Here is a 20,169-nt window from a genome sequence, read left to right on the forward strand (position 1 = left end):
CAAATGCAAACTGGAATCCAACCCAATGGCATGACAGCTTAGCCCTTAAACACAAAACAATGCTGATCCATAAGTGATCATGAGCTATTAATTTATCCCATGGCTAAGGGATATTTGCTTTTAATCTTGCTGATCCGCCCAGTGCAGAGATAACAAGGCCGTGTTACTGAGTCATGTATTCAGGCTAGGATGATTAGACACAGCAGAAAGCTGTTATCTCGTTCACATCAACCTACCTACACTGTGACCCCACAACTATTCCCCAAGAATGTCATCATCAGGTAAGCAGCACAGCAACACTGAACACGTGAAGAAATCTTTAGAAGACTCTAGGAGACGCTACTCTCAGCATCCTGGGTCTAACAATAAGGTTTTTTCATGCTCTGTGTTGCTGTTAGAGCGTAAGGTAACACGGGCAGATAGTCTCCTGCAATCTGAAGAGAGCAACAGTTCCTCTCTTTTGTTCCCTTTTGGACATCTTCTCATGAATTCCTTGAAAAATGTGCATCAGCTGTAATACTGATGGGAAGGGCATTTTCAATAATCAAGAGCTAACTCCTCACCACATCTTTGCTCTCTGAGGAAGCATGACTTCTCACTGAGTGCACAGCTGGTGACGCTGCTGATAAGCCCCAGAAGAAGAACATAGGGATCACCTAGATCCGTAACAGAGTGCGGCATCCATCTCGCAGGGGCATCTGCTTATGTCCTCCTATCCGGCCAAGCTACTTCTAGTGCCTGTAAGATATCTGCCCACTGTCTAATGGCATTTCTAAATGCTCTTTAAGGCAGGCCAGATGGGAGGAATTCAGCTTTGGTTAGCAGGAGACTTATTGCCATTTGCTACATGCTAACATGAAGCATGACCCTGAGCTTCAGAGTCTGGAATTCATCTGGAAGAGGCATTACTTTGCAGGAACTAACTCTTTTTTGAGCATCATGGCTTGCTTTGCTCAAGACACACACTTGATCTTTCAAGTGGAGGAAACTCCTTCAGTAAAAGTATTTCTATAAAAAATATACAGTTGTCATCCTGAGGCAGCAATTAAAAAAAAGCTAATTAATAAAAAGTTAATCAGGTCCTAGCTTGAGGAGAAGTCTCTTACTGTACAACAATAATGGTAAATAAGTAAGTGGTTACTGAACTTTAAGATCTTGATTGATCTCTTACCATCAGTACTCTCAGACACTGCAGAGTTTTACAGCGTGCAGCATGCCGACCTCTATGTTACGCAGTGATCTCTGGTCTATATCAGCATTACCTACTAGAAAAGCACAGTCAGAACTGGGGATAAAAAAGCTTTAAAAACATTTGAGGCCCGTCTCTTCAGCTAGGGAGCTAGCAGTCACTACAGGCAGCCAGCGGGGCTGGGGCAGGGGAAGTCGTCCCCGGGCTGAGCAGCAGACCCTTAGGCCATTGCAGAGGCTCAGTTTTCTATAAAAAAGGAGCAAGAAGGGCGCGTTTATTTAAAAGCGGGATTCCTCCGACACCCGTTCTCCCTACACCACCGCAGCTGTTCCCAGTGCTGCCTCCGTCCCCGCGCCAGGCGCTGCGGCCGGCCCCGCAGCCCCAACCTGGGGGCGGTGTGGGGAGGGCAACGCTGTCCCCGGGGGCATCGCTGTCGCGCGCTGCCCAGGGCCAGCCCCCAGCTCCCGTCGGCCGGATGTGGTCAGCGAGTCTCCGAAAGATAAGAGGGAATTGGACTAAATTGCTCTATGAACAACATTTACAGACTTAAACATTTAACTTAAATTTGTTATTGCTCCGGGCAGAATTAAATCAAACAAGTGGAAATGTTTGAATGAATCCCCTGCAGCCTTTTCCATCCCGTTGCAAATGTCTCCTGTTCCCCGTAATACACAGATCAGTTATCTCTGATAACCCTTTCGTTGCTACTGTTTGTGAAGTGTCCCGCTGCCCACGGGGATGCGGCGCGTGCAGCAGCCCCGACCAGACCTTCCCAGGAGCCCAGGTGGCACGAGCAGTTTTTCCATCCTTTGAAGTTACAGAAATAGTTTAGATGTGCTACTTGTTGCAAACCATTCACAGCAGCCGTGACACACAAAGTCAGAGGCTTTTGTTTTGCGACAGCATTTTTTCCTCCCTTTGTTTCCAATGGTCATGCTCACAGGGAGGAGTGCACCTCCTCTTCGCACGTGTATTTTACTGGCCAAACGCTGCCTTGGCTGCAAGAGCCTTCATTGCTTCTAACTTTAGGCCCGGGAGAGCTGTGTTGCTTCAGGAGAGTTTTTGACGCTCTCATCAGTACGAGCATTGGTCCGTCAACATTTAAGTCAGCAACATGAGTCGCAGAAGCTCTAAAAGCATCCCTCTTTGGAAACCTAGTGTTTTCATTAGTAATGGGACCCCTTTAGTGATATCGACTAAAATCTTTTGATTAAGATGAAAATCGCTTTGCGTCGCAGCAGCAGGGAGGGAGCATCATTGTTGTGACGGAGGGAGAAGTGAGAGCACAGCAGAGGGCTCATGTCTGCAAACAGCACAACGTGAAACCAGTTTTAGGCAGGCACCCATCTAAGGCTGGTCGCCCGGCTGAATTTACTTCTGTTTATAGCCAAGAACAATATCTCCTCTTATGAGACAGCACACAGAAACATGCCTCCCTGACCCCACTTGTAGGAAGTGCCATTTTAACCGTGCAGCAGAGCTAGTCTGAGGGGAAAAAAGGGACTGCAAAAGCAGTAGGGAGGAGGCAGAGAAAATCAAGCTTCAAATTATAGTTTTGCAAAGGCGTGAGAGTGGTGTAACACAAGGTGTGTGTGAACTGGAGGTCCAGGGAGGGTTTCAACCATGCAGAAGCTCTGGAAGAGAGAACAGACTGCATCTCCCATGCCCCAGAGCCAGCCCATCTCACTCCCGCCTGGCACTGCCGGGGCTGGCAGCAGCCCGTGGCTGTCGGAGGATTGTTGAGATGCTGCTTGGGAATTTGGGTAGCTGTTGGGGTGTTGGTGCTGTGGTGATCACTGTGGCATGGAAGAGCGACTGGGCACAGAGGCTATCGCAGCCCCCGCTGACCTCAGCTACATGCAGAAAGGACAACGCCTGCCCTGCCTGGGCCATCTGCTCCTGGGAGAGACATCGCTCTCACGGTGGCTGGGTCCCCATAGAGTGACGGGACAGAGAGGAAAATGAGTGACGATGGTGGGGCAGTGGGAGGAACAGCCCAGCTCCTGGAGCTGAGGTCAGGAGCGGTCAGCAGAGAAGTTCACTGTGGCTCAGAGAGGGTGTTGTACTCACCGTACGTCCTGGACACTTCTCAGGGCTTTGCTCAGGACCCTCAAGGTTTCCCCCACACCCTGACCGAAAGCATGGCAAGCGTACTGGGACTTTACTGACAATACAAAAATTATTCTCAGAACTGGAGGAGCCATTTGTCCATAGTCTGTGTAAAGTCTGCACATGTTATGTGTTATATTCGGTACATGACCCTCCAGGATGTGACTTCTGAAGACCCAGCATAGAGAACAGTCTCATCTGAGGTTCAGCCTTTACACATATGACCTGCCAAACATGCATCTCTTCCTGGAGCTGAGGTTCCTCTTCCTCATGCCAGTCTCACCTCTCCCACACTCCAATGTTGAATCCTTTCAGTCTGTAATGCTCTTGATCCAAATCCAGCAATGATATTAGCCAGTGAAGTCACCCTCAAACCATTTAATATCTCCCAGGTGTCAGGTCAGGAGGTGGTGATCACAGTGCAGACGTGAAGCCCCACGAGGGAGGAACACATCCAGCATCTTCAAAAATGTAGGTGAGAGATAGAGTATGCCCGTGCAAGAGGAAGTAGGGAGGGAAGGATGAAGAAGACAAAAACACGGTATTGCCTCATACTATAGAGCAGGAAAAAAAACCCAAGCAAATGAGATACAGAGAGAACCGCTGAGCTGATGGGAAACTTTTGGCAAGGTAACCTGGGCATAGGTCTTTCCACCAAGAGGAAAAAGTCAAAACTGGCTGGTGCTGCTGGACATGTTGGGACCACTCAGACACAGAGGGCTGGGCGCAGCAGAGCTTGTTTGGAAAGCCCAAAGAGGTAGGATGGGAGGCAAAGACCTACAGAGGTGGTGTTCTTCCATCAGAGGTGAGCCCCAAAGCCTCTCTCCTGCTCCAAATTTAGGCAATATGCACATTGCCGGCAAGGCTTCTACTGGAAAGTTACCTCCCTTTCAGGTTCCCCTGTGGCAGGCTTCTCACTGGGCTTGCCACCACCCTTCTAGCTCGATTAAACCTTCCACCCAACATGGGCGTTTTCAGCCCTCCACCATGCACACCCACCACCCACGGCCCAGACGAGGGCCGTCCCTCCTCTTCCCTCGGCTTGCCTGGCAGCACAGCTATGCTTGCCACTGCTTGGGCCAGGGTGCAGGGATTTGTATGGCCTGCGCCATTTTATAAAGCCTGGGAATATGCAAACCGAGCCAAATCTTTGTGTCATAGGGAGTCGAGCAAAACTTGGCAAGGGAAGGTAACTTAACCAGCAAGCAATGGAATAAACAAGCATAAGTCTGATTCAAGCTTTCCTTGTATTTTAAGACTGTTAGCAAGCTGATCTAGTAATACTGGCTTCAGAGAGCAGCCTTTATTCTCACTGGCATGATCTTATGAAATAAGGCCAAGAAGAAAGTTGTGCTTACCAAAGAGCAACAGTTTCAACTTCTTGAAAGAAGCAGCTTATACCATACCATCATACAGCCGTGGATTTCAAACTGTAAATTTGTGGATTTCACTCAGGGAACAGTGGATTGGCTGCTCTCTGCTCATGCATCATATGCATTGCATCCACCAGATGGGGGAAAATCATGTGCATTTTTGATGCATTGTTTTGCTCTAAAGCAATGAATCTGTGAGCACAGAAGGAGCTTCATGATTTCTTCCAGCTGTTATTAGACAGCTAGTATGAAAATCTTCAAGTGCTCCTGTATTAAACAGCAGGTGCTTCTCCTCATATGCAAAAGATGTATTAATCTAACATAAATAAGTTTAATTAGGAATGATCACCCATCACCCGTTCCAGAAATTCTTAGTTTTTTTACCCCTCTTTTTCAAAGGCTTCAAGTAGGATGGTAACAGCACATCTTGCAGCAAGCAAGGCAAAGTAATTTTAGGGATTTCCTTCTTTTCTTTTCTCCTTCTCATGCTCTTTCTTTTCTCCTTCTCATCAAAAAAAAGTTGAAGAGGTTCACAAGTGAGGATGCTGCTCCTCAGACTCTCCCCAGCTCTTCCCACGTGCTGTCTTTGGAGACAAAGCCCCATGAGTGGGAACACCATCAGATTTCATGAGCCAGGCTTTTAAAAGGCCTCCATGGAGCTTGCTCTGCCTTAGTGACACACGCAAACCCACTTGTTTGCAGGTGGAAACGGATGAGTGCTGGATGCAATCTTCTGCAACCCCACAAGTGAGGCTTGCTGTAGGAGTTTCCAGTGTTGTACCCGACCATCAGAGCATCCCATCCCAGTGTGGGTTTCAAACTAGTCCTTAATATTGTTGTTTACTTGTCCTGTACTTACAACTGAGGGCATCACACAGTGAGAACTTCAGGAAAAAGGTACAGAAGCAGCAAAATCCTTGGCGCGTGTGAGAGGGGAAAACCCCCCCAAAAAAACAATCTGAATGAAACAAACTTCACATGCAAGCTAAACATTAAAAACAACTGAATGATAAACATTTGTGCTTTTAGAAGATTCAAAATTACAGGCAATATCCTGCATGCCTTTTAGCATGTTTCCAACTCCTACTGTGAATAGCTGCCCATAATTGAGGTCATCTGTACTGCTGATAGAAGTAAAATTGTACTTCAGGGTGCGGGAGATCAGGGCGTTTGATTTCAGCCAGCCATGAAAAATTATATTCTTTCGCTTGACTTTTGTACTTTCATGCTCTGGTTTCTGGCATGATTGCCATCAGAGGAGATACCCAGGGATGCTCAAAAACTTGTAAATTAATCCTCATCTTGTATTCTTTGGTACTGTTTGCAAGCAGACGACAAATTATAATGTCTTGTTTCAAGCTTACAGTTTCCCTAAACCTGATGAAAATTGTCACCACTAAGAGAGGACCCATTATTGCCTCAAAGTCTCATTTCAGTTTGGCAGACGATGTCCTGAGGGAAAGTGTTAAGTCTGAGTCATTCCAAACGAGTATCAAAGGAGCTTGAACATATTAGATTGCACTACTGACAATAATTCTTTGCTAGCTAGTGAATATTGAAAACAAACATTAGAAAATGAGTGGTATTTAGGTATCCGAACATACTGTGCTTTCCTCTTGATTATGTTCTTTCTGGGAAGCGTTTCTGTTTACGTACTAATTCCCTACCTCCCCTGTGAATTGAGGCACGGTGCTCCAGACACAAGCAAAGGTCCCTGGGGGAAGCCTGGTATGCTGCAATAGGCACAATTAAGTTGTGCAGTTGTGAACATTCGGTTGTGAGGATTTAGCTGTACTTTATCAGCTCCTGCACACCGGCTTCACCACAGCTCCTGCGCAGGACGACAAGTCCTGCTAGTTGTACCTCACATGGTTGGTCTCATTTCCCTGACAGAGCCTCTAGCAGAAATCAGCTGACTGGGGTTTGTTGTAAAATTCAAGGACGCTTTAAAATTGCCTTTGTTTAGTTAGCAGAGTCTTGAGGACGTGTTATTTCCCCTATAACTGGAATATGTAGCTATAGATAATCTCATCCAATTACATGCCACATCAGGGAAGTTGTAATCCTTCAGATCTGGTTGAATTAGAAGTTCAATAACAAAAACGATAGAAGCGAAATGTGCATCCTGCACATATTTACTAACATTAATTCATTGATTCTTGATTGGCCAGGGAGATGACCCTGTCCTGAAGCACTGCTTTGCCGTGGTAGTAAAGTAACAGCATTAACCTGCTGCTGCAGTTCAAGACCTCAAGATCTTATGGAACCAGCAGAGCCTACGGAAGAAAAAATTGGGCCTAGTGCTGTTTCTGTCACCTTCCTTTATTTCAGCTTCTTAGTGATGCTATCTGTGCTTAGGCTTTCTTCTAGTATGAATACTTCAGAGTCAGTTTCAGGTTCACTGTGGACTCTGGGATGTCCTGGAGAAGCGAGACATCTTTTTGACCATTCCTGTGTGTTTCACCAGCCTGTCAAACCCAAGGCATGGGTGTAATATGACACCAAGCACGCACCTCCTTAGGTAAACTGTCTCATCCAATGTGGTCTGTACCCTAAATCCACTGTAGTGAATAGTCTGCTGCTGCTGCTCTCATTACAGAGCTGAAGCAGCTTCTTGAGGCAGTTGGACATTAGATGTTACAAAGCAGTATTTTTCTTTTTACAGCCAAATTGAGAAGTTCAGTTAATAGGAGAAAAGACAAACAGAGTTTTCCCATTAATGAACATGTGTAAGAGAAGAGCTATTAATTATGGTGGCTGCCCTGTGCTCCTTGTCTGCTACCTTGTCTGCTCACTAGAACAGACACTCAGGCAGTGCTCTACCCCTTGCGTTCACAAAACCTGCAGGAGACAACCACTCTGCTACCAAGTTTTGAAATCATTGTAGTCAGCTCGGGAGACCTTAAAAATGCTTGCCTGAGATAGATAAATGATATGCTGAACACAGGGGTGAGAAAGTCATCATCTAGCCTCTTTGATAGTTTGGCAGATTCTTCTTACGTGAATGGTCAAATTGCAAATGTAATTTATTCCAGCTTTTATGTAACTGTATTACAATTGTTTTAAATTCTTGTTTCTTTTTCCTTAATTCACTGACAGGCTACTCTTCTGTCATCTCCTTGACAAATTAATCTCAAGTCCTGCGTCCAAATTACTGACTGTGGTTCACCCTGGTAAATTAGTGCTTGGGCATATTATTCCGTGTCTTTCAGCACAGACTTCTGCACTGGGTTGAGTTACATCAGCATAAAACTAGCAGAAGTGCCATGACACAAAGCTCCAGGTTCGAGGCAGGTTTCATGGCTCTTCAGTCTCAGACTCCACATCTGATCAGCCCCAGGACTTGCAGTTCCCCTTCTTGTCCCACCCTGCAGGAGCACCCTTTCTCCTAGGGACAAAAGGAGAAGGAGCAAAACCAAGGCCCTTACAGAGGCCAGGTCTTGCGGCAGGGTCACAGGCTGATCTGTTCTCCAGCAAGGAGACATGTTCCCTGCACAAGCATTGAATACCAGCGGCCCAAGGAAAACTCTGTGTGTGCCCAAGTCTGGGGCATACATGCTAACCCATGTGCCAGCCAGCTGGCATGGTGAAGGCAAGCGTGCAGAGCTCGGCCTTGAGCAAGGCCTCCTTTTCCTAGCACCTCACAGGCAGGCCGGCTACGTGCATCAAAGGCATGTCAGGAATAATGCCATGGAAATAACCACATCTGGGTTAACAACATCTGTCCAGGCTTGCATGGTACTCACCACTGCTCTGGGGTGCTCTGAGCCCCCTCCCTCCAGGGATAATCACACAGAAGTCAGGAAAAGCTGGGATCTCAGCATGGTTTCCATTAGACCTCTCCCCTCTTGATCTCTCAAGTGTTAAGGAAAGGAAAAAAATGCAGCAAGTCATTTGATATGTCACATATTAACTTCATTATGTTGATTAGTGAGTCCAACAGTTTTGAGCGTTGGGCAATAGCTTCCTAGAGCTTGTGCATGGGAAATCTGGAAACACAACACTGTTTTCCAATACTTCCTTTTCACTGGCAGTAAAGGGGAAACTGTAATTACACTTGTCCTCAAGCACTTGTCTAAATAATTATTAATGTTACTCCAGTACTTACCCAGAACAAATTTAGCCTGAACTGGCGAAGTGTGACAAACCATTCCCAAAGGCAGGAAGCATTAAGGCTTAAGTACTGAAACACATTAGAGGACAAAAAAGAGAAATCAGCCTTAAGACAGTTGAACACATAAGAGCCTGCAGTAAGAGTTCAACCCAGATGATCAAAGACAGCATTCACCTTTAAAAACAAAAGCCTCCCCCCACCCCCACGCACCCACAAAATAATGAACTCCTTAGTTTTCTTTGCTTCTTTTAACTTCAATTCCAGTGAAAATGAAATGGTGGGATGCTTTTATATTTTCCTACTCGAATAGTAGCAAGACCTCTGCTCATTAGCAGTTGCACAAACTTGTCTGGCTGAAGGCTACCCAAAGCGCTCCCTTTTGGGGCCAGAGAAACACTCCCATTAGCAGCTATAACCTTGGGCAGCAGGAAGATCTGCTGTCTATGCGAATATACAAAATACATGTAAAATCAGAGCCACGGGCCCCATGGTGGCTCTGAAGCAGGGGGCAACACTTGCAACTCCAGTGACCCCGCTTCCACGCGTGAATCGGCTTTGAAGGCAGGGCACAGTGATGGTCCCTGGCTTCTGCAAAGAGCTGGAGGGTGCGTGTTTTGTCTTCTACTATTGTATTTTGTGCACAATACACAGTTATCAAACAACAGACTACTGAGATTTTTTCCAGCAGTAGTCACTTACCTGATTAATATACTAAGGATTTTTCTGGCTGAAAACAAAGCAAATGGGATCTTTTCCTTTTCTCTCTAGCTCAACTGGTTTTTGGCATTTGCTTCAAAAATTCAGAAGCGAAGCATTCAGGCACTTACAGTTATGCAAGATGAGTGTAACACAGTTCCCTTTCAGCCTACAGGACAGCAGAGAGCACCCGTTCTCCGCAGGCAGAGCTGCTTTCATTATGAGTGCTTTCCTCCTTCTAAGAGTCCAGTTATTGGCCAGTGCCAGAAACCACTTTTTCCTCCCTTCATTGGCTCTTTTGCGTTACAGTACTCTGAGGCCAAGCAAAGTTCCCTTTCCTTGCTGTGCTGCCTCTCACACAGGCACAGCAATTGCTCCAGAGCAAGATTTACTGTTGAGGGTTTTTGTAGAATTACAGATGACTCCTGTGCATCCTAATCCCTGCTCCTATCGTTGTTCTTGGTTTCACCCACAACCAGTGAAGCCAGAAGGAAAGTGTGCCCTGGGACAGAGAAAGAAGAAACCTGCCCCTGTGATTAAGCCCTTTTAGCACATGGCAAAAATGAACGAGGAGACTCAGTGAATGAGCAAATCCCATCTATTTCTTTACATAGAAGAATCTCTCACAGCAGTCCTTGAAGCACTGGTCAAATTTCCCCTAAATCAGCAAACCAAATGCAAGATTATCTTCCATTAGCAGTTGCCTTTAGGGAACACCCTCTCACCCATCAATACTATCTCCCGCGTTAGCATAACCGGTCTTTTAGGCTTGGCAAAGGAAAGGATTACAAAAAAATGCAATGAACATTAGAAGAAAGAGCATGCTTCTGCTCCAGGAGCCATCTCTTCCTCCTCCTTTGATACACCCATTACAGCCAGAGTCCCCAGAAACACCAGGGCTGAAGCACTTATGCTAGGAAGAGAAGCTAGTAGCAAGGGTCACCCATTAAAGATCTCACATTTAGAGACACAGTTTCCCTTTTGGAAAACAAAACAAAACAACCAGCTGAAGGGAGCTGGACTCCACAGATCTTTTCTTTGGGGAAACCTGCAGGTTTAATCACCTCTCTAGATACATAGAGACAACAATCAGCTCATTCTTCCCTTAGAGAAGAGGTTTATTATTGCAAATACTCCCACTTAGAGGAGCCCAAGAGTCATCTTTGAGACATCCTACACTCGCAAAGGTCCCACTTGGGTCTTTGCACAGCAGTGTAGAGCTTGTCAACCAATATTATGCAGAAATACTTGGATGTTGTCACGCTCACTAACACTAATTAATTAATTTGCTTTCCACAATGTACCCATTTTGGAGCACAGTTAATAGCTGGAAGACCAGTGCAGGGTCTCTCACTTGCCTGGGGAGGGAAGGCACTAGGAAACCCTTCCTCATGGCCAGCAGCAGCCAGAAGGTCAAGGCTTTGCTGTGTGCCAGGAGTGCCCCACTGCCCATGCCCACCTGGCGTCGGTTCCTTTGGACACCTCAGGATAAAGCACTCTGCACAACTTTGGGTGAACATGTCCTAGGGGCTCTATTTTGCCAGTGTTTGATTTTACATCTAGAAATCACATAATGAGCACGTGCCAGAAACTAGCTTGTTATGAGCCCTTTCATAGCTGGAAAGTTTGCCGTGTTCATGTGCCACTGCTTAGCTCTGCAGAGCGGCACGAGAGTGATTTCTGATGACAGCTGGGTCTTGGACATATTTAACTCGGGCCAGGCACAGCTATCCTGGCACACGGCAGTGCTTCATGCCGCAGGCTGTTCCCATGGGTTCCCAGAACATCCGACAGTCACAGTGAACCCCAGCAACAGGTCCAAGTTCCCATCTCACAACAACACCCACGCTTAGGCAAGAGCATGCTCTAAGTCCTTGTGCAGATGTTATTTGAGAACTTAAAACTTTAGAAATGTAAGATGAAAACTGAGGTTGGAATTTTTAGAAGAACCTGAAAGAACCAGTTCCTCAGACTGGCTGACTACACATTTAAATACTCCAGTCTAAATGAGAATAATGTGCTATAATCACAGTCATTGCCAATTAAAGTATATAACAAACAAGCAGGAGGAGGGGAATCAAACCAGTGCAAACATAAGTAATACTGAAGTATTTTAATATTCAGTCTCACTGACAAATGTGTTATGCAGATTAATAACTCCAAAGGACACGGTTCCTTTGAACAGTTAATATTTTCTCCTTTGTACAGTTAAGCACCCCAAAGCATAAAAGCACACCTGCTGTTTTACAGAAAATTAAATAGGAGAAGGAAGAGGCAACACTTAGAATCCAGAAACCTCACACAATGCTGCATCGCACATGTACTTGTTACTAGATCTTTGGGAAATATCAACCATAATGAATTATTTTAACATTTTGATATTTTAAATTGATCAGAATCCCCTTTTGGTTATTACAAGACCTCTATTTACTATTATGAAACCCTTTATTTTTCTAAAGACTAATTTTAATTTTCATCTTAAATCACGTGGCCTATCCTTATGAGGGCTGAGGCGAGGGGAGAGGTGAGCGCAAGAGCATGTTGTAAACAGCTTCGAGGGTATAAACAACTTCATGGATGTTGTAACGAACTTCAACTTCTAGCTGGAGAGCGCTCTCCCCCACACAGCACAAGGCCCCACCAGGTTTCCTATTACTCATCTGGCACCTTCTGAGACCTCTCAGAGCTGAGAAAAATTACTGCAGCAGAGGTGAAAGACATAACCACGGAAGTTAGAAATGTTTCCTCTCTTCACCTTTGCCTCCCTAAGCTTCAGCAGAGATCTGCATTAATATTGGAAACCGTTGCTTCCCGAAAGCAGTCAGTACAGCAGGGCCAGGCTCCTATTGGCCCTGCGAATTTAGGGACCCCGCAGTGGTCAAGAGTTTCCTGCTCTGTTGTGAAAGAGCTGGTGACTGACCACCTTCTTTTACTACAGCCTGCTCTAAATGCATTTTGGCCAAATTTCCATACTGTGTGTGTTATCAGTACGCTTACCACGGGTGATTTTCCACCGTCATCTTCTATTGGAAAAAAGATGGTTTGTAGAGTCAAATCTTCACGTGTTCCTTAGAACCAGCCAGTGCTGAGGGCACTACAGGAGGTTCAGGTCTCACCTGGATCCACTCAGAGGCAGTTGTTAGTTTCCCCTCTGAATGAGCAGGCAAACTTGGGATGGGCTGGAATAAACCCAACTCATTAAGGTATACGAACACATGCTACACTTAAAGTTATCTAAAGTTTCTGGTTTGTTTGTTTTTTAAACAAAAACTCCTTGCACATCTGCACATCACAAATGCTCATAACATTTGTCATCTGGTCCCCTTCCTCCCATAGAACAGTTGAGTGATTTGGAAGTCACTAAAGCATTTCAAAAGCAACAAGATGCTCAAGTCAACAAGAACTGTGCCCTTTGAGAACTGAGAGAGCGACAGATACTGCAGCACAATTCCACAGCAGAAAAAGGGAAACAATAAACTTTATAGCTGAAAATGGCTGGATAAAGATAGAAAATCACTTATGTGAACTATTATCAAGCTTAAACAACAAAAATCTATTAATCTGTTTTAAGATTTCTTTGTATTTTCACATGCACTTAGAAGAGAGGGTACAATCTTTTAGAAGAGATGGTAGATGGGTCATTCATCAACAGTCTCTTCTGAATCTCTACTTGGGCAAGAAGTGAATAAATGGACACTTTATATAATGGAATATAAATCTTCAGAATGGAGAACAGATTACCTCATCAGTGGAATTCCAAATACAAAGTTCAGTTCCCTTCAGGCTACAACTCTTATAAGAAATGGATGGAATTCTGATTGCAGCTGATTAGTAGTTTGAGAACAAAAGCAAATTTCTTACAGATGTTTTATTTCTTCCTGCACATAAGGTGTTCCACTATGCATAAAATTGCACTTAGTCAAAGGTAAGAAACCAACCGCCAAAAATTTTGTGATCATGGAAGAAGTGTGCAACTACTTTTGTTGGAGTGTTTATAGCCCTTTCTGTCCCGGGACCGTGCTTGCTTCTTGCCAGTATCTTGAGAAAGGTTTTCTAATCTTGAGAATATTTGCATGTTTTGCTCCTGAAATTAATACAGAACTATTTTAAATCAGTTTCCATTTCTGCTAGCTCAGTTTTGCTCTGACTGCAGCAAAAAACAGAAGAGCCTCCCAATTTCACTGAATGCAGAGAGAGTGAGCAAACTCTATTTATGCCTTTGCAAAAATGTGGTGTACAAGTTGGTGCATCTTCTATGACTTTTGCAGAACTGATAAAGCTTGGTGTGACCTGGAAAGTTCTTCTATTTCATAACTTCTACAAGTATTCACACCCACCCACTGTGGGATACTCAAAAATATCATAATTCAGAGGGGGTTAGTAACTGCAATAATGTAAATAGAAAAGACCTGGCCCCAACAAGCCTGACCAGCTAGGAACTTGGTTAGCTAGCATCAAGCAAGAGGCAGTAGAAGAGATTTGCCTTTGACACAGAAGAAGGAATTTGGGCTTCTGTTATCAGTAAAATGAGGCTGCCAAGCCTCATGATATGTTAATTTACTAAATTTAGACCAGGCAAGCAACACTAAGAAATCTAAGAGGCAGAAGTTTCTAAATAGCAAACTAGCACCATCACTGCTTTTCACCTCAAGTTGCCAACTGTCGTTTTAAGTCCTGTCCCACATTTTGTTCTTCACCATCTCTTCTTCTGTTGTACTTGAAATCCAGCCCACTGGGTTCAAAGGTGTAACACTGGTATAAAACTTATTTTGTGGAGTACGAGACAAGGCCTGCTAGGAGCAAAGCACTCATGCCACAGATGAGAATTAAAACTGAACTATAACATAAAGTTGGCAACTTCTTTTTCTCACTCTTATTTTTATTGCAAAGCTTTGAATGCATGGGAATTTAAAAAATCCTAAGCTCTAAGTTAATTATCATATGAAAATGTTTTGTTTATGAATGCAGGTAATATGTTTCCAGGTCTTACAGTTGCAGTGATAAGCTTTTAAGCATGATACAAAGACTCACATGTTAGGAGGGATAGAAAAACTTCCTTAAAAATAAAATCTAAGTTGACCTTGCAACATTTCTCAATGGTAGGATCAGCAATTTATTTATTTTTTTTGATAAACATCAGTATTTCCTCTCCCAGCAAAAGGGTTTTTATTATTAGGAGAGACCATGAGCTACTGTTAAACTGACCACCCTGTCTTTGTCCACTGGTTAGCAGCTTCAAGGAAGCTCTCATTAAGCCACAAAATTGTGCCTCAGGCCAAGAGCTACCTTCATTCTTAGCAGACCAATTTCTCACACCAGCACCTTGCAGCTCAGTTTTCCCTGCTCTGAAAAAACAATACTATAGCGACTGTTATTTTACTAGCAACTACCTACTCTATGAAAGTGGGTATTGTGGAACCTACGAGCTCTTCACAACTACATTATCAGTCTCTGCAGTCATTTATCCTCAGATCACCTCCTAAGGGGAAAGCAGGTCTGCTGGTCTCTCCACAAATCTATGACTCAATGCTCTTAAGTTCAGAAACCATTGAAGATAATGAAATAAAAAGGTACCTTTGGCTTCCTAGGTCCGCTTGTTGCATCTTCAGATAATAGGCAACACTGACCACAGCAAGGAACTTATTTTCCTTCATGCCTTTCTGAGACTACTGTCTACGCTGGACCAAGCTTTCATACCAGAACCGCATCTCTGTCCAGATGCCTCCATTTGGGCTCTATTGCCATTTCACATGGGCCAGAAGATCTTCCCCAGATGAAAAGGCAGTGGTCTGCCCATCCCATCAAGAATGACTGATCATTTCTGTTCAAGAGAAAGTAGGAGAAAATTAGTGTTGCAAGACATACTGCCTTCTGTAAATTGTTAAATGTGAATAAGAACTGTAAATTTTATTAGGCGAGTGGGACACAGTGACAGTGTGGTAACAGTAGGTGAAGCCTTTTAGATCAAAATCCGTTCTCCTTTATTCAATTTATGTAGATCAATCACATTTAAATAGCAGCACTCTTCCGCTTTAAAAAAGTGGCTTACTGAATTTGTTCTCTCATCTTTCCTGGACTCATCATGGAATGAGAACTCACAAAACTGACAAACAGAAACGTGACTAATAGAGGGGAAAAAAACCACCCAGATCTCATCAGTAATTTATGAAAAAGTGGTTTCCCCAGTCTGCTTCTCTAACCACTGGTCTTCTGTAAGCTCAACTTTCCCCTTGTCTACTCGTATTTACACACCATATCCATCACCTGGGTATCCCACAGCATATCCCATCTGTTTTGTCCCCTCACAGTAACAGGGCTAGCTCTCTAAAATGGTCTCTAAAATCTCCTATTCCCATAACACATACCATTGTTGCTCTCGAAATAGTATCTCCCCGGTGCAGTCGGGCCCTCTGCCCCTGCACGGCCAGCAGCGGGCGGTGGGTGAAGGCCAGGGTGGAAGAGCTGTCTGTGTGCCAGCCCCGAGCCGCTCGCCTGGGAGCAGGGTGAGGCGCCCACCCACCACAGTGCACAGCTTGCTTCGGCCCAGAAGGCTTTTTTGCATTCAGTTCAAAATTGACAAGTAAAAAAAATACTAATGTACTGCAGATCAAAAGTATTTGAAAAAAGGTCATGGAAACCATACTTCTTTCATGAGGTCTTCTCTAGGAAAAATAAGGAAAGGAAGCTGAGGACTTACTTATTGCCTCAGTATTGAGTGATGCCTCAAAACAAACTTGACTGCTTCATCACTCAGGCTTGCAAACACTTACTCATGAACGTACATCGAGCCGCTCCTGCGGAGGCGGCTTCCAAGGATCTCCAGTGGAAGCAGATGTTGCATGCAGATTTCATAACAGACTTTATGGAGTGCTAGGTCATTCCAACAAGATTTATGACCTTCTTTCAGTATTCTTATGATGTAAGCCACTGGTTTACAGGGATCCTTAAGAGTTCTGCCTGAGTAACTTGGACATAAATAGGATCTTGAAGGTATGCCAGGTTTTCCTGTAGTGTAAGCTGGCATAGCTCCATGCAATTTGAAAGAGCTTTTCTGATTTACAACAGCTGACTATCAGAGCCATGGTATTTACTATGCTTTACAAGGAATATAACTGCAGGGAAAATTGCTCCAGACTGTGTTCCTACAGTACCTGCTGCTGGCCATCTGTGCTGTATTCAAGAGATATTAGGCCCCAGTCTCATCTCACATGTACCCACTGCTGACTTCTGTGCGTTACTGCTGGTCTGGACTCGCCGGGGCCGGAAAAGAATGAAGTTCACTGTATGGACCATTTATAAATGAAATGCTTCAGCCAGCAGCCTTGCCAGCACTCTGGAGGAGCAAGCCTCAGGGCTTCTAACTACCCTTTGGCACTTGCACATTCACACAGCCCTTTCATCAGGCAGCTTACAGATCCAGACAGGTGCCTTAGTTGCCCATTCTTAATTAAATACCCTGAGGGTCCAGCTCTGCAAGAAACCATGCTCGTTATCCCTCCATAAAAATACACTTATCCTCAGTAAAGTATTGCCATTATATATTTTCAGAATAGAGGACAATATAAGAAGGCAGAAAATATTAGTCACATTATTTGTAATGGTATTTATAAAACCATAAAGTTCACTAAACCAGCTGTCGCCAACATCACACCAGGTCAAAATCATTTAGGTTTTACTCGGTGGTGCTGCTGAGGGCATAGGCAAAGAGGGAGCAACCTGAAATGCTATTCAAGCGTGTATCTGAGCCTACAGAGGTAACAGCAAATCACTTTTCAGGAATAACCGTCTTCCTCAGCTGGAGACACAAGGTCTTCCCCAGCACGGCCTTACCTCAGAGGAAAAACCAGGAGGTCCAGCCCAGTCACAGGACATACTGGAAAAGAACTGGGGAGGGCAGAGGGTGCAGCGTGAGAGAGAAGTGGAGATGATTCAAACTCTTATCCTGATTTCCAAAATATTTGCTGGTAACGTTGTGTTGGAGGAACAAAATTCCAGATTAGCTCCCCGAGGTGGAAAAGCGAATGCCACCCTCCTGTGTGGTGGGCATTTTTTGAGAGGTTCCAATGACCCTACGAAACGGACTGCGGTTTGTGTTGGCAGATTCTGAGCAGGTTTTTTGGAGCATTTTGCTCCTCTGGTGATTAAACACGTGGAGACCACAGAGCGCTGAAGCCTGGAAATGCTGCCAAAAACTGGACACCTGAGGAGAGAGAGAGAGGATAATAGCTGCAGCATTGCCTCATTTTTATACAAGTTACACGCTTGTTTATATTTCCAAAGCCAGCGCTTCCTGTAATCTGTCTGGAGAAGTCTCTGGGAAGAAGCAAACCGACAGCAAAATCGGCAGCAAACCCCTCACGCTCAGCAAACTGCGAGTCCTGAGGGAGCAGGCAAAGGAGGGGTTTGTCTGGGCCAGGGGAGAGGGAAAGAATCAAAAGCCCAGTTTGGGAATAAAGCAAGCTTAATTGTCGGTCTGCTGTTAAAAGGAGATGTGAGAAAGATGCATAATAACAGTAAAGCCAATTAGCTTTCTTTTCTACCTGCGGCAGGGAGAAAACTCATCAACCAGTTTTTGACATGCAACTTCCATCTAGCAAAGGCTGCACAGGAACAAGCCTGTTACTTTCTCATACTAGCAAATCACAGTGACAAAAAGCACCACGGGCTCCTTAGGCAGCTGTGCGCTTGCTATCTGGGTTAGCGTAGGGATGAGCATAGGGATGAGTTAACAGCTCCACATCTGCCACAAGCTGGAACTTCTTCCTTATTTTTAATATGAGTGCCTGTAATATGTGGATCCCTGGAAAACGAGAGCAAATGCATTTGGGCTTGGTACGTTTGATGTCTCTCAGCAGCTGAGCACAGCAGCTTGCCTCCGTGCAAGCCGGAGGATACTCGGCACAGGCAGACTATGAAGGCTCTGACCCTCACTCACAGCGGGAGTCTCCACATCCTACCTACCTACAGGCTGATGTGAACGCAAGTGCTCCTGTTTTCGCCTTTTTTCTCTGTCCTGTGATGTAAAGGGACCTTGTGTAAACAGCAATGTCTCACCTGGAGACACAGGGTGAGCATTAGCATGCGAGAGCATGGAGCTCGAGCTCCTCTGCAGACCCGCAGCAGACACCGGTGAGGTGAGCGAGTAAGGCATACGGCCTGGCAAAGAGACTTTGGTAGAGGCCAGCCATCCTTTACTTGCTCCGCTTTCCTTCCCCAGGTTCACTTAAATCCTACAGGTGCAATTCGCAGAGTAAGGAAAAAGCCAAGGCAAGCAACGTTCCCTCAGCGGCGTGTTAGATGGCCCCAGGAGTTAGGCTCTCGACAGCCATTTCATAACTGGCATAAAACCATTGTGAAGGAAAGGTCAAAAGCAGCCTGAGTAAAATCATCATAAAGAATATTAGTAACTTTCAGCAGTCTGGATCAGCAAGCTCTCCATGTGGGGTTAGGATGTATAACCCAATTAACACAGTCAGGATGCTAATACTGCGAGCTGCATCTGTAGAGAAACACCCTGGCCTGATAGAAAGTAACACATTTTTATAATGCCAAGAAAGGTGATTTTCTGTTTTATAAAAATTTCCGTGTTTATAATAGGTGCATAAGTTCTTGGTCCAGGAAAAAAAGGTAGAGAGGTGATCACGTGTCTGGGCAGAGATGAGAACAGAAGCAACCCAAGTGGTTTCCCATATCAGTAAAACATTTCTTAAGAGCTTCCTGACATGTTCCACTCACCTGCCTTCCCTTCATGCCGCTTCTCCAAGGTCGGACGGGGAACGTGATATGATGTAAAGACCCTCTTACAGCCTTCCTTTAATCACACTGTTGTCTTACTGGTTGAAGCTTTCTGCCGGATCCTTTTCTTCTTTTTGCTCACCCTTTGCTGCGCGAGCCTGTGTCGGCAGAGGTGGGCTGTTTTTGTGCCGAGAGGCTGCAGGGCCTCTGAGCCCCCTCTGGCCACTTGGCAGGTTCCCTTGACACCCTGCCTGGTGTGGAGCGTGCGCCTGATGCCATTTTAGGCACCTCACAGCTCTTTTCAAGCAATGCACAGACATGTTCATGTGCATTCCCACGGATCTGCCGACGGGCTAGGAGCATCAAACGAGATGAACGTATGGCATAGTAACGCTTCGAAGTCAAGAGTTTCCCCTGAAGCATCTGATGTATCTACTGCAAAACCATTATCAGTTCTTAAAACCAGGGCATAAGCCAATGTGCACAGACCACAGGGAAGTCTCTTATTGACTTCAGAGGGAATTGTATTGACCTTTAATGCACAGGCAACACAATTTAATTACAACTTTATTAAGTTATAGTCTGGTTCTCTAGTATTTATTCAAGTAGCTGCAAGCTATTAATTCACCAGGGCTGAGTATAACTGGGTATATTTGATTTCATATCCCTCAGGTACATTTTCTAGATGAACAGAATTAAGACAGTGATGTTTGAAGGCGGTTCGGTTGCTGCCACAGCCAAGGGGCTGCCTGCGCTGCCTGTTGTAGAGAAACGCCGCAGCTTTGCTCATGTAAACAGCAGGTCTGAACTGCTGTGCTTAGGGCACTGTATATCCAGCTTGGCTGAGCTTTTTCTCTGTCTTTCTTTTTTTCAAACTTTTCGCCAGGGTCATCATCCTAATCTCATTAGGGTATTTGCCAGTCCTCCAAGCGCTAAGTGTTGTAGTGGTTTCA

The 20,169-nt window shown here is 44.9% G+C and overlaps 1 protein-coding gene across 1 annotated transcript in view; it reads left to right on the forward strand.

Annotated features, from left to right (window-relative positions):
- Window positions 1–20,169, forward strand: part of LOC106496152 (vertebrate ancient opsin-like) — a 66,652-nt gene that overhangs the window by 17,200 nt on the left and 29,283 nt on the right. Inside the window, 1 exon segment of the mRNA XM_067302192.1 lies at window positions 18,718–18,731. Coding sequence (XP_067158293.1) covers window positions 18,718–18,731 — 14 coding nt within the window.

Source organism: Apteryx mantelli, chromosome 9 (assembly GCF_036417845.1).
Source record: "Apteryx mantelli isolate bAptMan1 chromosome 9, bAptMan1.hap1, whole genome shotgun sequence".
Lineage (NCBI taxonomy): Eukaryota > Metazoa > Chordata > Aves > Apterygiformes > Apterygidae > Apteryx > Apteryx mantelli.